The 23,952-nt window shown below is 51.3% G+C and overlaps 1 protein-coding gene across 1 annotated transcript in view; it reads right to left on the bottom strand.

The window, feature by feature from the left end:
• Positions 1-8,693: 8,693 nt before the first annotated feature.
• The window catches only part of IFT43 (intraflagellar transport 43), a 77,722-nt gene continuing 62,463 nt past the window's right edge, over positions 8,694-23,952 (bottom strand). Inside the window, exons 6-9 of the mRNA XM_023628146.2 lie at positions 10,110-10,182; positions 9,764-9,839; positions 9,177-9,239; positions 8,694-9,010 (exon numbers count right to left, since the gene is read on the bottom strand). Coding sequence (XP_023483914.1) covers positions 8,891-9,010; positions 9,177-9,239; positions 9,764-9,839; positions 10,110-10,182 — 332 coding nt within the window. The 3' untranslated portion in view covers positions 8,694-8,890. The remainder of the gene's footprint in view (positions 9,011-9,176; positions 9,240-9,763; positions 9,840-10,109; positions 10,183-23,952) is intronic.

Genomic DNA, 23,952 nt, shown 5'->3' with positions numbered 1-23,952 from the left:
TTTGGCTTCCCTGCTAAGCACTGTCTCCTCCCTCTCACAGAGGCTCCGTCTGCACCCTGTGAGGCAGCTTTCCTGTTCAGTCCTGCTTCCACTGTCTTTGTCCTGGAGACCACAGGAGCGCCTTGGAGGCTGTTGTGATGTAGGTACGGCTAGCGCTGCCCGTGGGCTTCATCAGAACAAGACAAGGCTGCAGCAGCCTCCCCGTTGCCGGCAGAGAACCCGCCCCAGCACCCTGCAGTGTGGCCGAGGCGGCATTGCTACCTGGCTCTTGTCCCGGGACTGGGGTACCGTTGTCTAAACTCCATCTATTCTCCCAGCTTCAGTGGTGATGCCCCCAGCTCCTGGTCCTCTGGAGGGCACATCCTTGTCTCCTGCCAGGCCTGGATGCCATGACACTCCTGTTCTCTACCCGTAAAGCCACCAACAGAGGCTCCTCATGCTCAACCTCAGCAAAAAGGAGAAGGTTTTCTCCCTCTGCTGAGATGGCACCAAATTCTTCTTGCCAAATGCCTGCCGTGGAGGGTTCAGTTCCACCTTTTCAGGGCTCCTCAGTCGGATTAGGTTCCAAGTTGGCACTTCGATGAGTGAGAGAGGAATCTACCTCTGGCCAACGTCCTTCCATCCCTCTCCAGGAATCCCACTCCAGGTGAAACCCACACCCCAGCCAAGCCATTGGGTTCGTGAGGCATATGGCTTTAGAGAAGAGGTCGCTACCCCTGCCCTGACCGGGCGGCCTCCTCTCAGCCCTGCCCGGGAGTCTGTGCACTCTGTCTAGCCGGACCACCCAGGCCCACTGTTTGGGTCCTCTGGGAAGCAGACACCAAGATGGTAATGCCTGTAAAGATAAAGGGAAAGGAAGCAAGAGTAACAGGAAAAGGCTTCAGGTGGTGATGAAGCTCTGACACCTGTGAAGAAGAGCAGGCAGGAAGGAGAGTGGGCAGCTAGAGTCTCAGAGGGCAGCGCTGCTCTGGAACAGTCCTGGCCAGCCCAAGGAGACGCTCAGCTGGGAAGACTGCAGTAGAGGAGTCCTGTGCTGGCCAGGAATGGTGAGCTCTATACCATTGCCAGGTTTAGTAACTGGCTGGGTGCTGCCTGGGGGCCACATGGCCTCAACCTGGACACCGAGGATGCTGGGGGCACCACTGTGGAAGCCATCAGCCAACAGAACTCCTGTGCAGGTTCTCTCTTGAAGGGTGAGCTGAGTGGTGCCCCCCTGGGGCTGTCCCTCCTCCTGAGCCCAGTGCAGAGACCCTGCTGTCCGATGGCGTGCTCTCCTGCCCCAGAGGCCTGAAAGCCAGACATGCTCCCTGCGGCCTCAGCCACCCCCATCTTCATAATGCCTCAGCCGTGTGACTGAGGCCCTGGGGGCTGCTGGAGAAAGAAGAAGGCAAACCTGCTATCTTTCTTAGGACTGGTGGGCTGGACACTCTTGCTGAGCAGACACTGTCAGCTCCGGAGCAGAGTTTAAACAGTGGAGGGCAAATGGCTAACCAATTGCTGGCCCTGGAACTATCCCAGGACTCTGCCCAAACTCTTGTCAGATGCATGCTGGACACGGGGTTAGGCTTCCAGATCAGAGGAGGACGACCCCACCATAGGTCAACTGGATCGTCTCCAGAGCTTACATGATTTTACACTGTACATCAGGCAGACGGTCCTGGTCACTGACAAAGGACACTGGCCTGCAAGCCAGGACTCGAGTTCCAGCTCAGGAACATGACCTCGGGTAAGTGCCCTTGGGGAACAGAATCCTCATTGGCAAAATGAGGTGGTTGGGCAGGGTCTCAAAGACAATGTCTGCAGTGGCCATGCAGAAATGTAAGTGAGGGTGGAGTCGGGCCAGGCTGTACTGCCCCTGCTTAAAGGAGCTGTTGCTTCTCAGCTCAAGCCGATCGCTGCCATTGGGGCTGTGGCCCAGAGTGGACAGATCGCCCCATTTTCTAAGAGAAGCTGGAAATCTGGGTTTAATGTGAAACCTTTCCATTTTCAATGCTGATAATTAACTAAACAATTTAAAAATAGTGTGTGTGACCAATGTGACCTCAATAATAATTTAAAAAGAAAGAAAAAAACAGTGGGTAGGCCAAATCCAACATCCTATGGGTCAAAGTCAGCCTGTGGGCCTCCAGTTCGTGACCTTGGGGCAGATGCCCACCTCGGTCCTCTCACTGCCCAACGCCCATGACTTGGCTGTCAGGGCCACAGGTGATCCCTGCCTGTCCGGTCACTGTGACCAGAACTAATCTTCACTGGGTGGTTACCTTCTGCCAGACACTGGACATGTAGTAGGGCATTTAATCATCATGATGGCCCTATGAGCCAGGAATTATTTTCCACCTCACTTTATAGATGAGAAAATCGAGGCACAAAGAGGCATGGACACCTGTCCAAGATGGTGCAGGTGTGAGGTGGAGGAGCAGGGATGTGAACCTGGCATCGTGTACATTCTTAGCACGTGCCCTCCCGCCTCGCTTCCTTTAGGTTGATCTCTGACTCCTGAGGGACAGTCTGCACCAAGCTGCCCAAACGGCACCTAGGGGGCTTCTGGGGCTGGTACTTAGGAGGGTATCCCAAGACCCCCGTGCATTCTTTCCATTCAGGGCTCTGGCTCCCCATCCCAGCGAACTCCCTGGCATCACCTTCAGTCTGCTGGCAGGACGTGTGGCTGCAGGGTCCAATCTACTGCAGCCCACAATCTAGAAGAGACAGAGTTTGCAGGACTCTTTCTGGGCCTCCCGCAGCCCCTCGCAGCCAGGTGTTTTCTTATGGAGACAGCGTGGAGGGGACCCCCTCCTCCCCAAGGCAGCGCTGTTTGCTCCAGCTGTAGCAGATGTTCCTGGGCGTGCTGGCCAGCCATCGTTCTGTGGGAGCCAAGAGCCCCTGCAGCCCGGGAATTCTGGGCTAATGCTCAGCCCTGGCATGGTCCCCTCTCTTGCTGACCCCTCCAGTCCAGGTCACCATGACAGATGCTGGGAACATATGCCAGGAATTAATTCTCTCCGTCACAGCCACAAGAGGGACAGCCGCTTCCTCTGGCTGTTCCCACCACCTTTGCTTTCTGATTTCTACCTCTCCAAAAGAAGAACCCACTTTCCCCTGCTCCCTTGCTCCTAATCCCCCTCCACTGGGTTTTCTCTTCATCATTCTGAGCCCATTGCCAAAGGTATTTGACTCCCAGAGAGACTTCCCCTCCCGCATCCCAAATAGGATCAAAGTGCTGAGAAGGAGCCCAGAGTCACTCTTTCCAGCCTTTTGTCTCCGGATAGATTATGTCCCAACTTTGCTGGAACTGGTGAGTGTTTTTTTCCTTTTCTTAAGGGAAGTTTGTCTCTCCCTTTCAGGAGCCAAAATCACCCCACCCTTCTAGTCTTTCCTTACATCGAACTTAAATCACTCCTGCTGCAATTGATTTTCTGAATAGCAATAGGCAGCAGAACTTTGGGGGCACGGGGGTATTGTCATCCCTCATCTTCATTCTTTCCTCTAAAGGGTTTGGCACACTTTTTCTGTAGAGGGCCAAATAGTAAATATTTTAAGGTGTGCAGCCCACACAGTCTCTGTTACAACTAAGTTCTGCTGTGCAACACAAAAGCAGCCGTGGACAATGTGTAAACAAAGGGGCATGGCTTCCTCTGCTAGAACTTTACAAGAACAGGCGGGGGCCGGAGCAGGCCCATGAGCTGCAGTCTGCCGACTCCTGCTCTGTGCAAAGCAACCCCACCTCTGGATGTCCTGGTGGATGCATAAAGCTGCCTCTCTCCCTCTCCCTTCATCTGCTCTTCGCAGCGGCTTGTTGGGGCTCCTCCGCTCATCCAGGAAGCCTCTGTGGTTTTCAAAACCAGTGCTTTGAAAACATAGATGAAACTTGTCTATTTCTTTACAAGCCTATGAGCTACTTGGGGTCGGGACCATGTCTTACTTGACTTTGAACTCCTGGAATATGCATGGGGCTTGATAACAACTCAAACAACAGCCTGTCTTATCCTGAAGAAGCTTACAGGCTGGTGGGGGAAACGGACAGATGTGCTCTGTGTTCTCAAAACAGAGATAAGCTCAATGACAGGAAGAAGGAAGGAGGGAGGAACCCGGAGTATGTGCCTCCTGCAACTTACCAGCCACCTTCGGAAAACTTACAGAAAAAGACAAGCAAAAAAGAAAAAATGAAGTATCTAGTTAATCCTGATGTCATAAAGCAGTGAAAAACAAACCCACAAGTAAAATGGGTGCCCTGGAAGACAGCTTGGCAGTTTCTGAAAAGTTAAACATAGAGTCACCATATGACCAGCGATTTCATTCCTAGGAATCTGCCTGAGAGAAATGAAAACATGTGCACACAAAGACACATACATGCATGTCCACAGGCCTTTGTTCATAATGGCCCCAAAGTCAAACAACTCAAATGTCAATCAGATGATGAATGGTTAAACCAAATGTGGTATGTGTCCATACCACGGAACACCATTCAGCAATTGAAAGAACTACTGACACATGCCACTGTATGGATGGGCCCTGAAAACATGCTCAGTGGAAGTGGCCAGATTCCAAAGACCACATCTTCTATGAGTCCATTTTTGTGAAATTTCCAGAAACGATACGTTTATAGAGTCAGAAAGCAGATCAGCGGTTGCCTGGGGCTGGGAGTGGGAGTGGATTAACTGGAAAGGGACACAAGGGAACTTCGTAGGGTGATGAAAATGTTCTAAAACAGGCTTATGGTGATGGTTGTATAGCTCCATACATTTACTAAAATCACTGAACTGGGTACTTTCAGTGGGTGAATTTTAAGGCATGCAAATTATACCTCAATAGTGGTTATAAAAACAAAAAAACAAACCCGGTGCCAAGCCGTTCTTCCATCCATGGCTGAAAATGATGTGTGAGGGGAAATGAAGGTGGTTCCCCCTCAGCAAAATGCAGGTGTTGCAATAAAACATCCACTGTGACTTCTCCTGTGTTCACTTTTCTATCCCATCCAGTTCTAAAGTCTAACAGCGGTCAGCTGTTCCTGGACATCACAACCCGAAGAGGACAGTGCTCGAATTATCCCCATTTTACAGAGGAGAAGATAGGGTCAGGAAGGGAAAGCAGCTCGCTCCTGGACCCACAGCTACCAAGTAGCAGAGCTGGGACTGGGACCAGGCCTGCCTGGTTTTGCAATCCACGTTCTTTGCCACGGCTCCCCACCTGCTCTGCCCAGCCTCTTCCCCACCAAATCTTTGGCCCCAAGCCAGCAGTGCCTGGGCAAGCAGAGCAAGGAAGCTCAGCCTCTTTCTCTCTCTGCAGCAAATACTACCCTTCATGCAGGTCTCCAGGATCCGTGCTCCCAGGAGCCCCCCAACCACTAAGCAAGCAAGGCCTTGATCTGTGGAAGCAGCACATTTTGGTCAACAATACGGAACAGGCGGCAGCATCAGTTTCTGTCTGGAGCACATAGTTCCAAAAGCCCGTCTGGAGTGTCCTGGGGTTTAGCAAAGATGAGCCAACAATGAGAGGGAGCGATGACCTCAGGTTCAGCCACGGGCCTGCCCAGATGAATTTCTTGCTTGAGCCTTTCATCAGAGCTGCAAGTTTCCAGGGAGCGTTCCATGCAGGGGCCTTACAATGCCGCCCTGTCTGCCTGCACACCAGCGCACCCCGGCCTGGCAGGGAGCTGGCAGCAGCCTCCTGACCTCTGGGCCGTGGCAGACAGAGCCCATTGTTCCCCGCTCCCTCCATGGAGCATTAACCATTCTGCTGCTTCCAGACAGACTGATGAAGGGGCCACGCAGCAGTTTGAGGAAAGTTTTCCAAAGGCCCCAGGAGGCCTGAGGGTGTCACTGAAGGGAGCGGACTTGACACACCCTGAAGCCTTTTCTGTGATCAGCCCAGGCATTGCGCACAGCAAGGCAGAGCATCTCCTCTCCCCTTGTCCCCTCCACCCCAGGCGCACTGACCTCCTGCTGCTGTTTAAACAAGCCAGCGCATGCCCTCCTGCTGGCTTTGCAAATACTGTTCTTGCTCCTTGGAACACTGTTCCCCACGCACGGGTCTTGCTCCTTCTTTGGCTTTCTTCAGGTCTTTGTTCAAATGTCACCCTCTCAGTGAGGCCCCCCAACCCCATTTAACATGGTGACCCCCTATCCCAGCACTCCCTTCCCTGTTCCTTTATTTTTCTCCATAACATCCCTTCCCATCTGACATACTATCTGTTTCACTGATTTGTCCGTCTGCCCCACAGATGTCATGTTCTGAGGGAGGGGAGTCTGGCTTTCTAGCTCTATCTCGGCAGGGCTAGAACAGAGGCTGGCACGTCCCAAGTAGCAAGCAACATCTCATGAAGGAACCAACTTCCCCTCCAGGGCCCGGCCCGTGAATGGCACCTCTGTGGCCACCGCTCAATGCCAAAGACACCACGGGAGATTTTGTCAGGGACCAGCTGGGACTTCTCACGGCTGTTCAGAGGAGACACGAGCCTGTCTAGCAGAAATTGGTATGGAACCAGGCAACATGCCACCTGAAGGAGGCGGCAGCAGCAAGACCCATCCACACCCCTCCCATGCGTCTGTAGAAAACCACTGTGGGTACCTGGAGATGCTTGTCCGCTCTGTCATACCTCTTGCATCATCTTCCTGGGAGACCTCTGCAGTCTGGGGTGGGCGACATCGCTAGTTGTAACGTAGGGACGGTATCTCAGAAGGCAGGTGAGAATTGGGTGGACGTATGTTCTGGAACAACCTGTCATTCCCCATGAACTCTGAAGATGTGATGCTCAGATGCCATGTAAAGGATGAAGCCCAGACTGGGTGTGGCCAGGGCACAGGCAGGTGACAGAAGACTAGGCCACACGTGGCCTGAAGCTGACTGTTGTGCAGGCTTAGCTCATGTCACTTAGACTGGCCCCCACCCAGGCACACTGGCTTCAGCCCCAACCCCCAGGACTCTCGAGCTCAGCCGTGCTGGGAGTCTTCCTACCCAGACCTGACGGAAGTCCTGTCCTCTGTGGTCACTCCATAGAAAGAACAGATGCCTGGTCTGGGGGGTGGCAGGTGGTGGCAGGCAGCTTCTCCCAGCCTCCTGCTAATTCTGCCCGCTGTAAGCTACTGTGCCAAGCTGACGGCAGCAGAGGGGGCGTAAAAACCCAGGTGTTAAAAGCACAATGATGTCAGACAACTTGGTTTTGAATTCCAGCTGTGCCCCTAAGTTGCTGGATAATCTTGGGCAATCTCTTTCTCTCTCTGAGCCTCAGTTTCCTCATCTGTAAAATGGGATTACAACCGTGTCTGCTTCACTGGGTGGTGGTGAGGATTAAGCTAGACGATTCATATGCGCTGAGCCCGGTGCCCGGCATGTGGTGAGTGCTCAGTACATGTTAGACCTTGTTGCTGCTGATGTTATAAAATAAAGGGAAGCAGGAAGTCACCCCCTAGCCCCTCACTCGGGCTGGCTGAAGACCTCCACGGTTGTCAGAGTCCTGAGGCAGAGGCATTTGCCAGTAATTAAGGTACTGGAAATGCAGCCTTTCTCCTTCGGGTTTCAGAAGGATGCAGGCTCAAGAAACACCAGCCTGGATGGAAACGTCTCAGTGACCGTGGGAATTATGCCAAAGAGGGGCTCTCTGGGCCACAAGCATGACTCTGGAAAAGGGACCCCAAAGCCACTAAATCCCTGAGTTTATAATTAACAGACAAGCATTCTCTTTGCCTGCTCTGGAGCCCGCGTGGCTCCCGGGGAAGGGCACGTAGTCACACAAAAATAACCCCCCAGTGGGTTTTTGAAGTGTTCAGCCTCTTTGTTTTTCTGAATTTTAATGAGGGGCTTTCCAGGCAGGAGAAGAGCAGCACTTGGCACTCCCCTGGCCGAGGAGTGGGGCTCGGCTAGCGGCTGCAGCCAGCCCGGGCCTGATCCAAAGAGGCATCTAGGGGCGGCAGGTGGGGAGCCGGCCCTGAGCTCAGACGAGACGTCTTGGGGAGAAAGAGAAAAACAAAAACAGAAGATATCTCTTCTAGGAAAAGGGTTGGGCTCTGCTCCGGATCTTTGTGCATTCTGGAAACAGGTGGCGATGATGCTTCGGGGCGCAGTGGAGACAAGCAGCCATGTATCTGAAAGGTCAGGGGGTAGGCCCAGGTCAGAGGGATGCCCAGGTTTCCCAGGGAGAAACACTCTCTGTGGAATTCTCAGGGATGCCGAGCTGTCCCCCGTTAATGAGAACCAGACACGAGGCTCTGGGAACCTGTGGGAGAAGGGAAACATGCTTTGGAGCCTTGGGCATGGACTGCAGGATGAGGGGATGGGGGGGTCTGTCAGAAGAGCCACCAAACCCTGATGTGAGGAATGGGCTATCCTACCACACCCACTTCTTGCTGCCTCCTCAGCTAAGCTGCCTGAGAGCACGAAGGAGACAGGGCAACTTCACCATTGTAACTGAACGTCCACAGGAGGAAAGGTCTCCCCCCGGGCCCTGGACCCCAGCAGGCAGCTGCCTGCAGCCTCCCAGACCCCGAGTCCGGGTGCTCACAGGTGGATGCTCCAGGGAACCGCTGTGGCCTCCGGGAGCCGAACAGCTTCCAGGAGCAGCGCCATTCCTTCTCCCCCGGACCTCACTTCCCCTGAATCATACTCTCCAGCAACGGGGGGAGTTCCACCAGACTGTTTAAAGGCTGCCCTCCTTGACTCTTGCGGAACCTTTCCAAGAGGGAAAAAATGGAAGAGACAGCCACAGAAAAAAGCAATTTATTACAACTGAATGATCCAAGGTGGTCCTCTGAAAAGAACTATTTTTATTACAAAATATTCCATACAAAAATTCTAAGCTGCTTGCAAACTTCTTTAGTTTTAGGCTTGTTGCATTTGTTCAAGTCCAAAGCAGAGACTATTCTGTGCAGGGAGGGTGGTCTGTCGCCCCCCCCAGGGCTCAGGTATTTGTGGGCTGTCCCGCGGGGTCCTCCTTCTCCGTCTGCAGCAGGTCCCACTCAGTGAGGAGCTCTGAGGACACTTCAGTGTACAGACGGTCCCAGTCCCAGCTGATGTCGTCCTGCCAAGAGAGGTATCGCTGGATGAGATGAAGGAAGGCCTTTGCCCCCCATCACAGCCAACTTCCCACACTCGTCCGGCCCTGGGGAGGCAGAGGTCAGCCCGGGGAGCCAGCTGGCACAGGAATGACTCGGCCGAGAGAGTAAGGGGCCGCTGCCACCACGTACCTCTCGAACTTCATGCTCCGGTGCGAGGACTTTGGTAAGGAGCTTCAGGTCGATCTCTCCATCCTGTGAACACAAAAAAAAAGGCACGCTGTGCACCTCGGGGGCCTTCAGACAACTACCTCTTGCAAAGTGAGGAGGATCACATGTGGTAGAAGTTCCCAAACCAAGACCTGCAGAAATGCCTTATAAATGGGTAAAGACGTGAGTGAAGCACATGGCCACTGAGGGATGACAGAACATCCTACAGGCTGGGAGAACGCCACAACATCCTATAGGCTGGGCATTCTTTGGAGAAGGTCAACGCCAGGAGGGCAGAGCATAAGAGCGGCACATCTCTATGGCCAGCTTATCTATTGATGCCAAGCGGGCAGCCATGGAAGCAGGTGGGAGTGTGGCCCTGGGAAACACTGGAATATGCTGGGGCCCGGGATGCTGTAATCCCTGAGGATGATGCCTCCAGCAAAGGGACTGTTGCCAGGCAGTTTGACAGACCCACGGAGGAGATGCTGCATGGCTTTGGAGGAACTGAGAAACCTCTACAATGAGGCCCGGAGCCTGCCCCTCTATGCAGAAGCTGTTCCACTCACCAAGGTCTGAAAGGCTGCATACTTCATGAGGTCATTGTCCAGGTCACGGTAGGTCATCACGCGGTTCACCTGAATGCTGCAGGGAAGAGAGAATGTGAGGAAGAGCCACGGGCAGAACCAGTTCCAGGAGTGCTGCTGGGCCACCGTCCCCAGAGGCTCCTAGGCAGCTGGGAAGGACCAAAACGGGAAGAAAATATCTAACAAAATGGGAACTCTAGGATGGAGCCCAAAACCAGAAACACCCGGCTCTCCGTGGAGGCAGGCAGCGCGACTGTAGATGGTGTTTGCAGTATATTAGTTCACACGTTCCCCGCCGCCCACCAACTTCACACCTAATTGAATGTACCTGGGAGGCGCTGCCACCTGCAAAACAAAGTCTTCTTCCTGCACTTCTTCCAGATCCGGAATAACAGGAATGTCTGCAATGAGAGGAGGACGCAAAACGGTCAGCAGCACGAATAGGGATCTTGGCTGCTTCTCCATTTATTACTTATCGCCTTCAACCCGCAGCTGTGGGGCTGGAGGCTGCGGCTCGAACGGACACTCAGACCTGCTCTCTGGCCTGCAGCGGCTCCTGATCTAGACTGTGATACCGAACTCGAGGTACTCATCAGAATCAAAGGCACAACTTCATCAGTTTCTGAATCCCAGGCCTTACCCTGGAACCTGCTGGATTAAAACTTTCTGGGTGGGGCTCAGGCATCTGTATTTTTTCCTAAGATTTCTTTGGTGATCCTGACGTATGCTCCAGGTCAGGAGCCACTGGGGTGGATCTCCAAGGAGATATGTAAAGAAATGAGAAGAGAGTCCCGGACAGCACTTGGGGAAGTGTTCTGCTAGAGGAAAGAGGAGGAAGCGATGAAGGAGCCTGGCAAGGTCAGAGACAGAAGAACCCAGAAAGTGTAGTGTCATGAGGTGGATGTCACTGTGAGTGCACTGCCTCATGACCACGGTCCACATGGGCATTAGCGCCTCGTAGTCTTTGCAATCGTCACAGTCGCAGCCCTGGGCCTGCATCTGAAGGACATTTTACACCTAATGATGTGACCTGGCTCCCAGCAGGTTATCTGGGATCAGGGTCTCCATTTGCCAGGTCTAATATAATAAACAGATGACACTTCTCTTGCTGTCTCATGGAGATTTCCCTTCTGTGAACTCTCCATATGAGACAGACAGACAGACATATGAGGAGACACGAGGCCGTTTCTTTGATCAGTCTAAGAAAGCCATGCAAATGGAGAAACTGAGACAGCACATCACTTAACTGGGGCAACTTGCTTTCGGTACAAAAATAGTCCATCTTCTCATGGGGACAACTTAACACCCTACAGATGTATTTCCTTCTCCAAAGGAGTATCACCCGCTGGCACAGGGGTTTTCTTTGTTTTAACCAGTCTGCATAGAGGAGAATAAAACAAAAGATGTGGCAGGAAAAAAGGCCAAGTGGGGCGAGGCAGTCCTGGAATTGCCAAACCAAATGCAAACAGTAAAAGGAGGAAAAATCCCAGAGAGGAGAGAAGAGTGAGGAAACCCTTCGTTTTTCTTCCATGGGTTGAATTCAATTTTGTTTTTAAGAGAGATACAGAATCATTCCAGGAACAGCTGGGAAGACCCTTGCCACTTCCAGGCTGTTCATTATTTAGAATTTGTGACTGTTCTAGACAAGCTAAGCCCGAGTATATAAATGTCAGTTCTAAACCTTGTGTCTTTATCATTGCTTCCAACTGTTCGGTTACAGATGCTGTACCTGGAGAAAGAGAGAGAAAGTATGCAAGGGAGACACAGAAAATAAGACACAGAGAGAAAGAGACAGGTAGAGAAAGAGTGATCAAAAGAATGAAAAGGGATAAAAATAAAAAGAAATGGCCGGTAGAGGAAATAAAGAAGACACATAGGCCACCCCCCGAAAAATGAACCATGTTCAGCAAGTCCTCTATCTAGAAAGATGCTGGTCAGAGCTTAGATTGTATCTCGCTGTCCTGCTAGAGAATTAGAGATGGAATTTGCTAAGATTCTATTTCTTATGCTAATAGGAATTCGGCTTTCTTGTTCACTCTTGCTCTGTGTGATAAACACAGTCCACGGTGCAGGCTGCTGACAGTGCTGTCCTCGAGCCCATGGCAAGCGGGGCTCCCAGGCTGATGAGACCGCACAGACCCTGCAGCGGGGCAGGGAGGAAGCTGGCTGTGCCATGCGCCATCAGCAGTGTGACAGTTTTGGAGTGAGCCAGTTAGCTGCTCCTGGCTCTCCTCGGGTGTGGAGTCCAGCCTGAGATGAATATTCAGAAGTTGGTAAGAAAATGCCCCCTGCTGAGTTTAGGGCTCAGGACGAGGTCTTCCCAAAGTCCCCGTTCCCTCCACAACATTAGCATTTGGGTCCTGTCAGCTCTGCCCAGCTCCTCCCAGCTCTGAGGAACCGCACTTCTGCCCAGCGTCCACTCTGACTCCCCATGGGCTTCCCTCTTCCTCCCCACCGCCCTCCTCCAAATGTGCACAAAGGAGTGTGGGACTGGCCCATCTGTGACAGATCAGAGGTCAGTTCGGGCCTTGGCAAAGGGGCCTCTCAGAGTGGCACTGGCGGGGCTGGCCACACAGTGGGATTTCTCTCTAATTGGAAGCCTGGAGCCCAACAGAACCCAGTGAACTGCCTGAGTGGGACGGAGCCAACAATGACAGCCAGGCCAAGGCAAGCTGGAACATTCCGGTGCAGTGACAGCTTGAGCCATCGCAGCAGCGTCAGGCCATCCAACTCCCGGCCCCCAGTGGGACAGGTGGCCGTGAAGCAGGTTTTGGGCAAACTTCAAAGAACTTCACAATTTTACAGTTTCTGACTTACAATCGCAGACAAGTACTTGCTTCTGTGTACATAATGTGTTCTTGGGAATTTCTGTTCTTTTTCCGTCCTTCCCTCCCTCCCTCCCGCTCAGACACATACACATATACACACACACGAACCTAGAAAGAGAAAATGGACTTGAGAAATCCACTCCTTCACAAAATGACCTACATGGAGTAATCCAGCCCCGCTGACACTGTGATGGCTACTTGACCTGCAAGTCTGGATGGGTGACCCCTCTGATTCAGGGTGTCAAGTTTAACATGCAGAAGCACACAATTTTAATAGAGACCGTAAGAGGGAAATAGGAGTCTGCTCTAGGACTGTTAAAAAGCTACTACTATTTTTAAAAACTTATTAATTACGTAAACTTTATCCTCATTTTATTCTATGCTGCTAATAATAAGAAGAGTATTAACAGAAATAATGAGTTAACAGTTAAGTATATGGGTAGGACTCCTGTTCAGTGGTTAAGAGCACAGGCTCCAAAGGCAGGGTGGCCAGCTTCAAATCCTGGCTCCCCCATGTGCTGGTTATGTGACTTTATCTTCTCTGTGCCTCAGTTTCTCATCTATAAAATGGGGATCACAATTATACTGCCCATTTCCCAGACAAAAACACTGAGGCTCAGGAGGATTAAGCAGCTTGCATGGGGTGAGACCATTAATAGTGGACAGAGACAGGCTTCCAGCTCCAGTCCACCTGCAACCCCTGAGCTTGTCCACACCCCATCCATGCTCTCTTTGCAAATGCACAGTGCCTTCAAAGATACCTCCTATAGCAGAGGGGTGACAACTGCCCACAGTCGGGACATTTTTTATTTTGCCTGAGACTCAACATCCTCTGTTCTTGGGTATTCCTCTTGATTCCAATAACCATAAACAAGCTAAGTCTCTCCCTCACATATGCCCCAACTTGCTACTTCCCGACAACAGGGCCAAACGGAACAGAATAAAAACAGTGCACGGATGCCAGAGGGCCCTGGGGACGCATCCTCTGCTATTCACCTCTTATTAAACTAGCCCTATGGAGAAAGACGTGGCTGGGCACCTCGAACAGCCCCAGAAAAGGGGAAGGCGAGGCAGGAGGACTCAGAGGCCTCCTGTGCCTTCAAAGTGGGCGCCCTCATCCTTCATCTCAGTTCCAGCAGACTGTGCCTCCTCACACAGGTCTCCACCCCATGCAGGTCCCCACCCCAGTGCAGGTCCCCAGCCCCATGCAGGTCCCCACGCCCACGCAGGTCTCCAGCCCCACGCAGGTCCCCACCCCCACGCAGGTCCCCAGCCCCATGCAGACCCCCAACCCCACGCAGGTCCCCAGCCCCACGCAGGTCCCCATCCTCATGCAGGTCCCCAGCCTCATGCAGGTCCCCAGCCTCATGCAGGTCCCCATCCTCATGCAGGTCCCCATCCTCATGCAGGTCCCCAGCCTCATGCAGGTCCCCATCCTCATGCAGGTCCTCACCGTCATGCAGGTCCCCATCCTCATGCAGGTCCCCAGCCTCATGCAGGTCCCCATCCTCATGCAGGTCCTCACCGTCATGCAGGTCCCCATCCTCATGCAGGTCCCCAGCCTCATGCAGGTCCCCAGCCTCATGCAGGTCCCCATCCTCATGCAGGTCCCCAGCCTCATGCAGGTCCCCAGCCTCATGCAGGTCCCCAGCCTCATGCAGGTCCCCAGCCTCATGCAGGTCCCCATCCTCATGCAGGTCCCCATCCTCATGCAGGTCCTCACCGTCATGCAGGTCCCCATCCTCATGCAGGTCCCCAGCCTCATGCAGGTCCCCAGCCTCATGCAGGTCCCCAGCCCCACGCAGGTCCCCAGCCTCAAGCAGGCCACCATCCTGAGAACTGTATCCCCACGAAGGTCCCCATCCTCACACAGATCATCTGCTGCTCTTTCCCAGCTCTGACTCCTCAAACGAAGCAGGCTCTCTCTGCTCTTTGCACTTGCTCACTGCCTCTTACGTTAGCCATCCCACATGTTGTTCAACCTGCTTGTCTGCCCTGTGTGTTGCCGGGCCAGCCAGGACGCTGTGGGGGGGGTGGGCAGGGGGGGAGGAAACTGCATTGTTCACTTGTTCCTCTGGCAATTTGTTCGTTCATTCATTCATTCATTCAAGGAATACTGACTGACCACCCACCATGAAGGCGCCATGCTAAGTGGCGCCAACAAGAACAGCAAACTAAACAGACACGGTCCTTGTCTTCGTGGAGCACCCACGTAGTGGGAGATTGTAAACACAAATAAATGTCCTGCCTGGAAATTAAAACACATACTGTGAGGGAAACTAAGGGGATTCTACGACCAAAAATAACAGGGAGACCTAATTATCTTATTCTTTTAAAGGTAAAAGTAATATGATATGGTGATAAATTCAATTGCTACAGAAAAGTTTAAAATGAAAAATTTCCTTTCCTTATAGGAGCCCCAGTCGTCTCCCTTGAGGTAATCGCTATTAATAATTTCTTGTCTATATTACTGAAAAGAATTTATGCATACCACAGCACGTGTGTCCTTTAAAAAATGTTTGCCAATGGGACCACTTCGCATATGTGATGTTCTGCAACTTGCTTTTGTCTTTCCTTATCAGTACACTGATATATCTCATTCTTTTAAATGACCACTTAGTAGTCTATCGAATGGATGCTCCATAATGCATTTAATCCAGGCCAGGAAGGATCTAATTTAGAATTTGGGGCCAGGGGGTGAGGAGTTAGGGAAGGTGTCTGAATTAGGGACAGCACAGCTGAAAGCTGAAGGATCCACAGGATTCAGCCAGGCAGGGAATGGCGTGTGCAAAGGCGCTCCGAGGGGAGAAGTAATTTGCAACACTGGAGAGGCTGAAGGAAGGCCGGTGCGGCTGGCATGTAGGGCCAGGGGAGAGTGGCACAGGGTGAGGCAGAAGGGAGGGTGCCTGGTGCCAGGTGAGGACAGCCCTGCACCAACCAGCCAGGAACCATGGACTGGGTGCCTGCTGAAGCACGGTAGGGCCAAGTTGCAAAGGGAGGAAGATGAAGCAACAATAACAACAAATGAGAATAAGGGAAATGAACATCCCTTCCTCTGTGAATCATCTCGGAATCCAACAGGCAGAATCCAGAGCTTTTTACCTTGTCTTTCCATAATACTGCACTCAAGGCACAGGGTAGACCCTACTACCAAGCAGCAGGCGGAGTAACTGAAATCCGCCCTAGGTCGGCCCCGAGATGGTGAACTAGCTGAGGGCGAAGACCACAGCCCAGTCCCGTCTGCATTCCCAAGGACTGACAGACTAAAGGACAACCGTACAAAACCGAATCAACAGATGCCCCTCAAATCTGAAAGTCACACACGTGGCAGAGTCACGTCAATCTTCTCTATATCGTTCCAATTATAGTAGAAGTGCCACTGAGTCCTAAAGTTGCCCAGGTAGGATTCATTTCACAAGAACCACCAAGTGTAATCCTTCGACACCGCCTGGATTTGATAACATCATAGCAAAGGCTTTGCCTCACTTGAGAGCTGCGGGGCCTGCTGGGAAGGGCCCACGCATGGACAAGAAACAATGGATGAGTGGGGACAAAGTTATAGAGGCAGAGTCATTCAAATTTGGTCCACATGGACCACCTGGCTTCCATCCTCAGGCTGGGTCCCACTGCTCTTCACCAGCCTCCCGGTGTTTCTTTCTTCTTGGCTCTCTAGTGTGTCCCACGATATCACTCCACTTTCGGGGAGCCCCGAATAAAGGCTTGTTAATGTCCAGCAACAGCCGTAAGAACTTACTTCAAAGAGAGAGATTGCCAAATGAGAGAGAGACTCATTATGATACAAGAACACTAGCTCTGCCAACAGATCCACCCAGCAAACCAATTACCAGATGAAACCACAGAAATAAATGAGGGGTGCTGAAATAAATAATAGAAACGTGGGAACACCAGCAGGATCAATTACAACTGGTTTCAAAGACTTGAGAAGCTGCCACTTGCCCTGAAATACATTCACTATGGATAATCCAATCACGCACGCGCACTAAAATGCTAACTACCCACTAGAGCCCCAGCGGGATCCTTTCCGCCCCTGGGGCCTGGCAGTAGGAAGCCTGCCTGGCTCTTCCAATGAAGCTGGCCCCAGATCTCCGTGACGCATTTTGTGATAGCCTGCGTTCAAATTCAGATGTTCCCTGCAGTTTTGGTACAACAAGAACAGAAAGTGATTTCTTAGACTGGACTCAGCTTGAAATGCGTACACCCTGGGCATGACTCACGCTCCTCGCCCGGAGTGTAAATCCAGGTCCTGCAGGAAGGAGAGAGCAAAGGAGGCTCCCCATCTGGCCTCTGGGTCCCACAGGGAGCCCCTCCTCTCTGCGTCCTTTAGCGTCTATTCTCTGCTGATTTTCTTGGTTGGGGATTTCTCAATGGAACTTCCTGGTTGTGTCCAGAAGGGTTTCTAGACAGCTCCATAAAGCCTCTTCTGTACTCCAGCACTTTTTCACCTTGAAACCTTAGTAAATGATACAAGTGGTTGGCCTGCCTTGCCAGGTTCCTCCGGGTGCTCAGTGATGACATTCAGCCCTCTCACCTCATACACTAACTGAGCCCCTGATGGCAAAGGCCCTGCTTGTTTATAACAATCTCTTCCCGGAGCTGCCTTCCCATTCAGTGCTCTGGCCACTCCAGAGCTTCCACGGGCTGCTAAGGGCTCTCGTTCACCATTCATAACCAAGTCCAATAACCAATCCACAGGAAAAGGACCTGGACACACTAAGGATACCCCAAAAAGGACAGTCCAGACAACCCCTACTTCTATGCCCAAAGTCAACAGACCTCAGCAGAGCTGAGTGAGTGAAAGCAAACAACATCCCTGTTTTTAGGAGACAGCAACTTTAAACCAGAGATCATTAAAATTTTTCTCTGCAGCTGCAAAACTTTGTTTTACTGAATGCTGTTACCTTCTGCATCACGTACAGGGAATTTTAAAGAGGCCAACGGAAGAAGGTCTGATTGAAGATGAAGTTAAGTGAAAGAAATTGGTCTCATTTAGCACATGACAGGATTCATCTGTGTTCCCAAGTCCACTGAGGTGGCATCATGGGCGTTTCATATTCATGAGCTGCTGCGACACTGTGTGCCCTCATTTACAAAGAGCCGTGTTCAGCAAATTCCGTCCCTGTGGACACTCCGTGCATTTCATGGTCTTGTCAGAGAGACATCAAACGCTCCAGTAACCAAATACCAGAAAATGGCTTTAATTAGTGGATCTCAATCGTATAAATAATTTTTTTTTCTAAGTGAAAAAATGGAGAATTTTGAAAAGGGAGAAGAAGAGGAGAAAGTGGTAGGCAACAGGCTTCAAACACTCGGAGGAACAAGAGAAAGAGACGGTCTCAGAGGAGCTCCCGAGCGAGCCTGGGCCCAGCACCGTTGGCCCCCTGCTCTCCCCGAGTCAGGGTTTAAGGGCCAAAAACAGGTCTGCAGCTCCCCGCCAGGTCTGCTTAATGAAGACTTATCCCCTGTGATGTCACCTGGTTGGAGCCAGGTGCAGCCCGTCCTTGTCACTGGCAGGGGAGGAGAGAGGAACGGATAAGGGGCAAGAGTCTGAAGGCCGTAGTGCTGGCTGGAGTGCCACGCTGCAGAGGCTGAGAAGCAGGACCCACAGACTGCGTGCAGGGCGTGGCCCGAGATGTGGTGGAGCGAGTGTCCGCTTAGAGCCTCGCATGGGCAGGTCTCCGAGGAAGCATGTGACAGAGAGACAGAAAAGATGACCCGTCCTGAAGTGCCAGCTTGGAGGGGTTTTTTCACGTGTCCCATATGTTGAAATACCTCCGTGCTCCTGCCAAACCGAATCTCTCCTAATGCTGCTGGGGAAAGATCACGGACTTTAAGAAGAAGATCAAAATAGCCAGCTGTTTCTCGCAGCCCGCCCAGCTGCGGCAACTCTCGTGCCTGACGACGGGCTGGGGAGGAAGGTTTGGACTGACTGGTTTCTGAGATAAGCCAGGCCTCAGCACACTGCGGTGCTGGCTGGATCAGGAGCTGAGAAGGGGCCTTGCTACGAGCGGGCCACTCAGCTCGTGGTATATTGTGGTGTGTGAAAGTCTGCCCTCATTATATTACCCACGGGGTGAGGTCAGCATGTTTCTGAAGGAGCCGTGAATGCAACACCCCAGAATGAGATTTCCCCCAGGACCCCAGCCAAGTCCACCAAGGGCTGGACAAGAATGAGGATCGCCAGTGCCAAGGGCTGTCAACCAGGACTGAGCCTTCAAGCAATTCAAAGGCAGTCCTCGTGAGAGACAAGCACAGCCCTGTAACAAGGGTTCTCCATAGGGAAAGATCCCATGCAGGCCAGGAGCCTGACACTGGGAGGACCCCAGGGTCACCTGCTGGGATGCCCTCTAGGAAATATCACACCACTGTTACCGACAGTTGAAGGAAAAGAAGAACAATGAATAGGAGCGCTCTCCGACACTCCAACAGCTCTCTCGGGGAGGTTGGAGGTGGTTCCAGCTTTGATCTGTAGAGATGTGTTAAGGACAAGGAGGGGTAAAGGACTTTAAAAGTGACAAGAAATGAAGTGGCTGGAAGGAATGGAAACTGAGGAACTCTCCACTGTCTTCAATAAGGCCCAAGATGAGTGATACCGTATTAATGTGACAGCGCCTTCGCAGAGCCGCCAGTGGAAGTATGTTAGAAACCAGGCATATCTGATTCTATTTCATCCTCTCCGTGTTACAATGAAAAAAACAAGACAAACTACACTGCTTTTATTCTAAATCCTTAGGTTTTGTATTTTTCCTTATATATATTTATTAAAAAAATGCTACTTTGATCGGTGCCACCCATGACACCCCCACATACGGAACGCTTCTGAGCGGTTCCCTCCTCGCAAGGCCACTGCTGGTGACAGCCAGCTGGTTTTGATCACAGCCATTCCGAATCGGATTTTCATAAGCTAGATGAGGAGTCTTACTGCTGCTCTCTCTCTTATCAGATGAGAAACAGAGGGGGAGGGGGAGGACGGGTCCTGAGGGAACAGCGCAACAATCAAGGGCTGCGTCGTTCTTTCTCTGTCCCTCCGCTGCTGCAATTTTCAAAGGCGTTTGCCTCGGGCACTTTTAAATGATGGTGTCTCAATTCTGTAATCATCTTTCAAGAGCTTTCTCTTAAAGGGTCTTTTAGGTAAACCTAGTCCGTCAACCACACTTACGGACTCAGGAATCATTCCCAGTATGTGTCCACTTGCGTGTGTATATATATAGGCAAGTATGCACACACACACACACACACACTGAGCATCTGTGAATTTTTAGAAAACTGGTAGAAACTAAAACTAGAAAGGGAGATCTACTGCTTGGTCCTATCAGTTCATCTCTTGCCGGGGTAAGAGGGCCCGTTACTGCTCCCCCAGATTGCCACTATGCCCAGGTTGTGCTGTCTCAGGTCCTTCTTTAGAAACTAATTTCCATCTGTGATGTGTCAGAAGGACAAGACGTCTCCAACTGAGGGCTAAGTGATGTGTAAGTCCAACCTCAGATGCACAGACATGCCTGTCCCCTCCCATCTCACCTAGGCGACATCTGGTTGTCCGGTTTTACACTGAGGAATGCACAGGGCCATCCACTTGGGAGAACACGCCCAGTCCCAGTCAGCCCGGGCCACCACTTGCCATGTCTTTGGCTACAAAGACTATTTGGAGCAACCCTACAATCCCACCTGTCCTTTTCTGCTGCAGAGAACATCATGCCTCTTTACGCAGTCCTCATCTTTTGAGACATCCTGAAACACAGCCTCTATTTCTTTCTAGTCAAATAAAACTCTAAGTCGTCTAAGACCTCCCTGGGCCGTGGCTCTCATCAATATGGGCTGTCTGCACTTACATCCCTCACCTCCTCTCCCCCTCGCTCATCCACTCCCTTCACAGTCCTGTGGAGCAGTGCCCGTGCCATGCCCAGAAGCCGCAGCACTGCTTGCAGTCAGCTAGGACAGTCTCAGTGAGTCTTGTCCTGTCCTGATCCTGTCTTCTGTGTTCAACTGGGACAGAATACGAGGAGTTACAGAATAAACACCCTGGTCTCTCGAATGATTTCAGGTAGACTTAATGTTGGGTGATTTATTATTAATCACATTCCTCCCAAGAGACTACAGCTATACAGACGGAATGCTGACGGAGCTCTCCCTCTGGGTTCCTGGAGGGAGGTTAACACAACGTGCTTCATCTACAACACACGTGCACGCATGGCACAAGATCTGCACATCCATTCTTCCCATTCTAGCTCTTCAGATCGGGGCATGCAAGTAAGCTGCTCACGTGAACAAAGAAAATGGGGCCTCAGGGAGGTCAATGTCAACCGTGTTCTGGGCAGAGATGTTTGTGATGGTAAGTTTGGAAAGTCTGGAGTGACCTAGAGATTTCAGGGCACCACCAGGGGCACAGAGCACTCTGTCCCAGCTCTGCCACCAGAGCAGGAGGTCTGGTCAAGACTCGGGGCTGTGCTTTGCTGCTGGACTGGGTGAGGCAGAATATGACTGAACTGACAAAGCAGAGCTAAAGTCTGCTCAAAGCTTCACTCAGTTCTCAGAGACTCCCCTGACATTCTTCCTTTCAGGGGGCCAGAAGAATACAGCCAAACCAGCCTCTACTATGTTTGCTGAGTCAAGTAATTGCCAAGCATCTTCCCATGCCATCAACTCTTAGACACCTACTCCATGATGGGTACGCTTTTCCCAGCGTAGGGGCATGGGCCCCGGAATCACCTCCTATAAAAACAAAAACAAGTAGAAACAACCTCTCTTGCTGCATTAAAGAGACTTCTGGTAAGCCCCATGGAAAATTCTCTGGTTTCTCACTTGCTCTGGGGACCAGCTCTGGCCAAACTGACATTGAGGAGTAGAGACGCCAGTCCCTGTGGCCTCAAGAGTCTACGTCTACTGGAGTTCATTTTTCTTTTGTTGGAGGAAGATGGCCTTAACTGCCTATCAAGGAAGAACTGAATCCGGATTCCTGGTCCACAGAGCTGTACTAGAGGGTGTACCCCATTAGGAATCAGGAAACCCGAGTCCCAGATCTGCCCCTAATTTGCTGACCTTGCGCAGTTACCTGTCAACTCTGGTCCTACGTTTCCTTATCATTGAAATGAGGTCCATTCTGTCTCTGAGACATCCTTATTCTGGAGTATCCACTGAAATACATCTTGTGATATATTAAAAAACAACCACAAACCTTTCTGTCACATTTGCCTACAGCAGAGTCTTTCTAAAGGTTCTAGCCACAGACATGGCCTACAGGTAAAGCGCGCCGAGTCTTTTGTTTAGAATCACTCTAATAAAAATTCACTTTCTATACTGCAATTAACCTGCACAGATTCCACCTGTGGCCCCATTATGACCTCAGGTCAGTATTCACACTGTGACCCGGCACCCCCGGCTGGGGCTCTTTTACGTCCCCTTCAGTCTTGGAAGTGTCCCCTGTCTCTGCGGTGTTAATTTGTTTCCTCTGCTGTGTCTCAAAGGGGTGGGCTGGTGGGAGAGCTACAAGCATGGCACTCCATGGTCCAGGCAGTGCCCTGTGGGTCTTTGTTCTGACAGGCCTCCCAGACTCCCTGATGCTCACACTGCAACCTGCACAAGCCCAGTGAAACTTGTTCCTCTCATCCTAACACAGGTTCTCCTACCCGGAGGACCCAGCATAGGCACAAGAATTCATTATTTAAAAGCAATCTCAATGGATTTGACAGGAGAGAAAGCCTAACAAGACAGGAACGGTCAAATGCGATGATTCTACTTCATGTCACGGAGCTTTGAAGACCCGGTCTCTGTGGCTTTTCTCTACTCAGCCCAGGTGTTGCTGTGGACAAGCCTTCACAGTGAGAGGATCAGCAGAGCTGAGGACATGGGCCAGCGGGTCAATCTGAGAACCAGGAAGGGAGAGCAAGTGTGCAACAGGGTGCTGGAAAAATGAGGGGAGACCAGCTTCCTCAACAAGCAGGGCTGGGAAACGAAACTCACACTCACTAGAAAGAGGAAGGCAATGAGAGCAGCAACCGGGGGTCACAAAGACCACGTGCGAATTCCAGCCCCACCACTTACTGGCGGTAAATGGCGGTGTGCTGGAGCAGCTCGTACTGACTCAGAACAGCCAAGGGCTAAATTTTTAGGAATTTTGCACACAGGTTGTTAAACATAAACATCACTAAAGATTATACACCTTTCTAATTCAATTATATTAAAAATAAAGGTAATACTCAAAAGTCAACACTTCCTAAATTTTACTACATTTTACTTTGTCTACGCTCTCGAAATTATTAATACCTAATGTACGTGTACGGTGGAAATAGGATGTACTGGCGTACTGCCGTCCTCTCTTCCCAGCTCTGCGGTCAATGATGTCAGGCTGGGAGCTCGAAACCAGCCATGGTGGCAGTATGCGCACCACAGAAACTGGCAAACACTACCAATGAGGGCTTTTTTTCCCTGGAGAGCCAGGCGTTAGTGTTACCAGCACATCACTGCGTATTAGCCATGCGACTTCTGTGAGTTACTTAACTTCCCAGGGCTTCCATCTCCTCCTCTGTAGAAGGGGGACAAGCCCAGTGTGTCCTCAGGGGACTGCCGTGAGGATGAGCTGGAGTACGGCAGGTGGAGCAGCACGGTGCCTGGCTCACGGCAAACACTCACAAACATTAATTGTCAATGCTGTTTCCTACAAGAAGGACTTCTCTTCCAAATCTTACCCAATATCCTGTAAACAGACCAAAGTTTAACAAAGCACAGAGACAGAAGAGAGGACGGCTAGTCCTGGGACCAGTGAGTCCCACCCGGCCCTTTCCTGCTATGGATACGTTTAGCTGAAGGAGCTCGTGTGTGTGTGGGCGGGGGGGAAGCGTAGGGAGGCGTGGGTTTAGGAAGACCTTCGCATCTAGTCCTACTGATTGAACTTAGAAAAACTGATTTTAAGGAACATTATTTAATCAGAAACCAGTGCTGTTGGAACAGTTAAAAAAATTTAGAGAGGCAAAGCAACTAGGTTTGGGGACCACCTAAGAAGTCCCACATGCTGTATTAAGCTTAAGAACAGAATGCCAACATAAGGAACATTCTTACTAAGCAAGAGAAAGGAATTGAGATGTCAGGGTTCCAATTTATCTGTACTCAAAGAATTCTTTCCACTTTCTCCTTCTCCACATTAAAGCGGTTTAGGCTCAGAGTGACTTCGCTGCTTGCAGAAGTGATGAAGGATATGGTGGAAGGACTAAGCAAGGAATGAGAAAGAGCCCAAAAGAGAGTCAGAAAGCCCGGAGACAGAGATGAACCGGGAGACGGGAACAGAGGGGCGACGGGGCGACAGAGCGATAGCCCTCTGTAGACAGCATTTTT

The sequence above is a fragment of the Equus caballus genome, chromosome 24 (assembly GCF_041296265.1).
Source record: "Equus caballus isolate H_3958 breed thoroughbred chromosome 24, TB-T2T, whole genome shotgun sequence".
Lineage (NCBI taxonomy): Eukaryota > Metazoa > Chordata > Mammalia > Perissodactyla > Equidae > Equus > Equus caballus.
The sequence above is the reverse complement of the archived record's forward strand: the minus strand, read 5'-3'. Positions and strand labels throughout refer to the sequence as shown.